The 6,000-nt window shown below is 43.1% G+C and overlaps 1 protein-coding gene across 8 annotated transcripts in view; it reads left to right on the top strand.

Moving 5' to 3' along the window:
- The first annotated feature begins 608 nt into the window (after positions 1 to 608).
- The window catches only part of ABCC8 (ATP binding cassette subfamily C member 8), a 59,797-nt gene continuing 54,405 nt past the window's right edge, over positions 609 to 6,000 (top strand). For 2 of the 8 annotated variants that reach the window (XM_083701094.1, XM_083701093.1), the window contains exon 1: positions 1,077 to 1,383. Coding sequence is in view for 3 of the 8 variants with exons in the window: in XM_083701089.1 (XP_083557215.1) it covers positions 1,236 to 1,383; positions 3,495 to 3,636 (290 nt within the window). In the remaining 5 variants the exon portion in view is untranslated. Of the gene's footprint in view, positions 1,384 to 3,494; positions 3,752 to 6,000 lie in introns of all 8 variants that reach the window. The other 6 variants (XM_083701089.1, XM_083701087.1, XM_083701088.1 and 3 more) reach the window with 6 other exon arrangements.

The following is a 6,000-nucleotide window of genomic DNA, read 5'->3' as shown; positions in this document are numbered from 1 at the left end:
TAGCCCCAGGAAGAGCACGGGGAGCATTCGCCCGACACACCTACACACTGCAGCAGACACAATAACATGTCACGACACACAGTTTGGAAAGCTTTGCTCTCGGCCCAATTCAAAGTGCTGGCTCAGGACTTCGATACCTCAAGGACTGCGTCTTGCCATATGAACCTACCCTGAGATCATCTTCTGAAGCCCTTCTTTGTGTGCCTTCTCCACAAGAAGTCTGGAGCGTGGCATCATGAGAAAGGGCCTTTTCTGCAGTGGCCCCCATTTGTGGAATGCTCTCCCCAGGGGGATTAGCCTGGCGCCTTCATTAGACACCTTTAGGCGCCAGGCAGAAACATTCCTCTTTCACCAGACCTTTGACGTCCAATGCCCTTTTAAAATGGGGGAAGGGGATTGCTGGGTTGTTGTTTTTATTTTATGTATTTCGTGATTTTATATTTTATATTGTGATTTTTATCCTGTGAACAGTCCTGAGACCTGCGGGTACAGGGCGGTATACAACTTTAATAAATGGTAAAAATAAATAATTCAGCTGCTTTTTTCATTATAGTTTTCTAGCGCAAGGGTGGCTTTTAGGCGCCCTCTGGCCAAGGGAATGATGGGAATCCAGACAATGGAGAGGGGGCAGAATCTGAAATGTTTGCAAACAGAAAGACGACTGGTTTTCCGTGTTCCCGCGCACCAGATGGCCTCAGGCTTGACACCCCCTCCGAAAAGAAGCAGAGAGAGCGACTATTTGCCTCTCTGACAGATGAGCGGAGGCGGCTCCTTTAAGTACCGAACTGCGGCTTCCTTTTTCTCTCAGCTGCTGCCGCTGCCGGGGAGCCAGAAGAAGCGCCTTCTCCGTCGCCGGAGCTCGCTCGGCATTTGCTTTCCCACCGCTCCCGTCACCTCCTCCCGCCTCAGCCTTTCGTCCCAGCGGCACCATCTCTCCTCAGCCGCTCGACCTCGGCTAAACCTATAGAGGGGGGTTCCCGGGCGCCTCGCTCCACCCGGCGCGCGCGCGCTCCAAAGCTGAGGGGGCGCATCTGGCCGCCTTCTCACGGCTCCTCCCGCGCGCTTTGTTGCCCCCGCGCTGAGGGGGCCGGGCCGGCCGCGGCATAGCTCAGGTAGAGAGGCGGGAAAAGGACCCTGGGCCCGGCTCGCGTCTTCGCGCCTGTTCCGTTGCTGTGCATGTCCGCCTCCCCCTCGACGCTGCTCCCCGGCGACCCTCAGACACCACCACCACCACCATGTCCTTGGCTTTCTGTGGCAGCGAGAACAACTCGGCTGCCTACCAGGTGAACAATGGGGTGCTCAACAACGGCTGCTTCGTGGACGCGCTCAACGTGGTGCCTCACGTTTTCCTCCTGTTCATCACCTTCCCCATCCTCTTCATAGGTGAGTAAGGGGCGCCTGGGGAAGCGGGGCCGCCGGGCGGACATTTCCTTCCCCCGTTCCCGGTCTGCGGCGCCCGAGCCTCTTCATTCGCAGGCATCCATCCGAGCAGACAGGCGAAGGAAGCAACGGCGTGTTTGCTGAGCGATGCTGACCTGCTTTCCCCAGCAGCAGCAGGGGCAGCATCCTTCCCTAGCTCGGACGCAAAGGCTTTAGAGAGCATCTTCCTAGGAAAAGCACTGGCGGCAGCAGGAAATGCATGTCGGGTTCCTTCGCCCCGCTCACTTATTTGGAGGCAGGTTTGAAGTGCAGCCCATCTTTTTGCAGACCTAGCTCAACTGCCTGGCGTCCTGAATAAGTCAGAACATGGATCGTATGTGCCTTGAAAAAGGGCTGAATGAAGTCAAGAAAGGTTATGGAGAGGAGAGGATTTAAACATATTAGGGTTTAGTCAAACAGAGAAAAGAAGAAAGCATTGCTGCAATGGACCTCCTTTTGGGTTGTTGTTTTTTTTAAAAAAAAATGGGTTCCCTAGTTTAAAACTAGGTGTGCACTTCTTTTACTGGTCCAGCAGTAGTTTGTAGTCTAACTTTAACTGGCATGCTACCAGTCATGCCCGTGAACCATTATTTGTTTATTCATTTATGTATTTGTATTTTATTTATTTATTCAATTTCTATACCAGCCTTCTTCCGAAGATCAATAGAATCAGAGTTCTAGGTCATGAACACATAATGGCACAAATGCTGTTTTAAAAATCAAATAAATTTTCTAGACTTCTTTTTCAAGAGGAATACTGAAAGAGCTGTGTGCACAAAGAAATGTACAAATACAGCACCATTGTTGATGTCCTTTGGCAATGTCTATTCACCTTAAAGCTAAAAGACTGGCTTGTTGATAATTCCCAGTGTTTCCATATAATCAGTCTTTTACTTCAAGAAGTATATTGTCAGACCATGCAAAGCACTTCAGACAATATGAATTTTTTTTCTATTCAGTGATGGTGTGAGGACTCTGATTCTGCAAATATTACATCCACCTGCTAGAAAGAGTGCTATAGCTCTTTCCTCTCACCACTATTTTCTAAACCATTGTTTTTAACAGGAGTTTAATATGTAAAGATTGATTACTCATTTTGAGCATATGAACTTATTTGATGTATAACCCCAGGCTACCTTCCACTTTTTGCTGTGGGTGTTATATTTGTAAGTAGTGTACCAGTGAGGTTCCCCCACACTTCCTTCCCATTCTGACAATACCCTTCCTGCCTAGACAGAAGCACAAACTGATAACCTAGGCAGGTGAAACTAATATACTAGGCAGTATGACTGGCTTTCCATGAAAAAATACACAATACACTCTATATAATATTGAACACAAGAAAGTCATTTGTATTGCACAAATGCTGTAATCCCAAACCCACTGACTAGAAAGTAAGTCTCATTGAAGTTAATGAGACATTTTTGATGGGGGGGAGAGAGGGATATTTAGTTATATCTCACCATTCTTCTTAGGAGTTTAAGGGGACATCCATATTCCTCGCACAATTTTATCATCACACCCAGCATGTGAGGTGGGTTAGGCTGAGAGATAGTAACTGGCCTAGGGTTAGGCAGTGAATTTCATAACATAATGGTGATTTGAACATGGGTCTCCCAGGTCCTAGTCCACTGCATTAAACACCAACATGCTAATCATTGCTGGAATGAATCTGGGGTGTGTTTACACTAATAGTGTGGAAAGCCCCTTCTTATTGACTTACGTGGAACTAGCACCTAGTGTTCAGTTTCTCAATTCAGTTTCTCAATACATTGATGTTCCAACTATAGAGCAAATTCAGAGTTCTTGCTTTGATTTAGTTTTTAACTAGATTACAAGAGTCTAAATATAAAGGATATTCGATCCCATCTGTATCTTATTTTAGACCCTTAATGCAGTTATGATGTTTTAATCAAATGTTTTGTTTCTAACTTTGTTTCCCTTTCATGTTTAAAAGCAAAAGATCTATATTTCTGTTTCCAGTTCAGAATGGACAGGGCTATGCATTTTTTTATTCACTTTTTTCTGCACAAAATTCTCAGGACAATTGTGATTATTTGCTTTCTTACATTTAGGATGGGGAAGTCAAAGCTCCAAAGTTCATATCCACCACAGTACTTGGCTTCATTTTCCTGGTCACAATTTACGCTGGATTTTGACTTTCATTCTTTTGTTTGTGCTGGTATGTGAAATAGCTGAGGGTATAGTGTCTGATGGGTAAGTACATAATTGGATTTTTTTCCATTTTCACAATACTTTCCCATTTTTAACGCAGTTGTACGCAACTTGCTATACACAAGTTTGTTTACTGCCAACTCTGCTTGTTAGAAATGTAATCTGTGTTCGAGGTGATTAACCTACTGACTTGTGTCAGATATTCCAAAGACCTCGCCAAGAATGTGTGTGTACAAATACACATACACTCTAAATTATCTTTAGCTAGCCAGTTCATTCTGTCTGTTTGCCAATTCTCTTGTGAAAATTTGCTGCATCCTCTATGGATGAAAAAGATCATAGGAATCCAGAGTCAATGACAAGATGAGACCCTTCATTACACTGTTCTGTCAAGCAGAGCAGCTGAAAGGGAGCCCCAAACTTATAAAAATTACATCAAATCCCCTTAAAAAACAAAAATTCAACATGATACATTGTGCATTGGGAGATTCATATAATTTTAGCCAATAGCACTATCATGACATACTTTAAATTATGTAAAATGTTGCTAAAATTACTAGAAATGCCAGTTGATTTTGTTTTGCTGCTTAAACAAACCTGGAGTAGCAGCTATTTCAAACATTTATTTGGATCCTAAGTTGCTCCTCCATTCACATTTGTGGGAATGCCATTTCGAAGGGTCTCCCTGGAGCAAGAGGCTGCAGACTGCTGTAGAGGTCTGCAAGGGGAAGGGGGAGAAGCTCCATTAGAGGACTGTTAAGTTGGATCCATTCACAGAAATAAAGTTCGTATCAGAGCCAATGTCTGTTGTTATCCGAAGTTCTTGTCCTGTACTTAAGAAATGCTAGCACATACTGAAGAGCATCTGAAGAGCAATCAGCAGTACAGAAAGTAACTCGGTGAATTTAAAAGGGGATTACAACAGCTTCTTGAAGCCCAAACAGTTTATCTTTTTAACAGTCTGCTTGGCAGCAGAAGGTTATGTTAGGCTTTGGCACTCAGCCAGTCCTTGAGATAACATCACATAATAAAAATTCTGTTGCTCATATCTTCCTGACGAATTTCTGCATAGTATACTCACAGCTTTAGCAGTCAAACTGTTAAATTTTCAATATTCCTCTGGGCTCTTTTGGGCCTCTGGTAGTGTTTACAATCAATATAAGGGAGTTTAAATGGTGGCAGGTTTAGAACAGAGGTTGAAGAAATCCATGCAAATCCTTGGGAAAACCTTTCTCATCTACATATATCTGCTTAAATGAAAGATAGTGCTTCTGCCTTTAAAACTTGTCTATTCTTTTATGCACTATGAACCCACTGCAAAGAATTTTATAGCCTTTCTATTCAGTTCTAGTGAAAAGCTGGCTTCCTCACTGTACCTGGACTCATACCTTTGTCAGATACACACACACCCTTTCACATTGTGGAAAGCTGGGGAGTACTGTCATCAGAAAAGCTCGTGGTATTTATGAGAATCCCCAAATGCATTTGGTCCACCATTTAAAATTTTTATTAATTAATACTGGACTACACAGACCCTTGATCTGATCTAGCAAGGCAGTTGCTACGTAATCAAAGGTCTACACAATCTGACTTTATGGCAATTGTATCTTGTTTAATTATGACAATTGTATCTTGTTGTACCCAGCTTGTTTCTGCCCAGCTGGGTAATCAGACTGAAACTGGAGCTTTCTGCACAGAGTGCTTATGACACATTTGAATTATTTTATGATTGTGTTTGTTTATGTTTGCTTATGTATGTCAAGGGGAGGGAGAGAAAGAGGTGGGAAGCCCCTTAAACCAGTGTTGTTGTATAACATATTTCAAATAAAGCTATAAACCTATTTCTGTTCTAAGTGCAATCATATTCTCATTTAAACAAATTTACTATGAACAGGAATAAAATCTTCATGTGCACTGATTTACTTTTTGGTCTGTAATTAGTTCATTAAGGCTGCAATGATATACCCATTCCCTCGATGGGACTTACTTCTGAGGAGACATGTATAGGATTGTGCTGCCATTCAGTTTGGGGCTCATCCAGCATGGGTCCAAGAGTTTTTTTTCCTATCCTGTGCTTTCTAGACACATGTCTGAGGGGTTTTGCCCTTCCCGCTAATGTTTTCCGCAAAAGAACCCACTCTTTAGCAAAAAAAGGAAAAAGAAAAAGGAGCGAACGTCAATCCAGAGAAAACCGGATTGATGTTTGCTCTGATGAAGCAGTAAAGATCAGGTTTCCCAGGGGAAAGTGGCAGGACAAGGGCAAGTGTGGCTGAACCCTAACTGAAAATTAAAGTGATGCGTGGAAATTTTCCTTTCTTCTCTGTCCTCATATGAATCATGAACATAATAAATTCCATGTTGATTGAAAAAGAAAGATGGGAAAGCTAACATTGTTGCATCTATTTT

The sequence above is a fragment of the Podarcis gaigeae genome (assembly GCF_964106915.1).
Source record: "Podarcis gaigeae genome assembly, chromosome: 1".
NCBI classification, from domain to species: domain Eukaryota; kingdom Metazoa; phylum Chordata; class Lepidosauria; order Squamata; family Lacertidae; genus Podarcis; species Podarcis gaigeae.
This window is presented reverse-complemented; position numbering and strand designations above follow the sequence as displayed.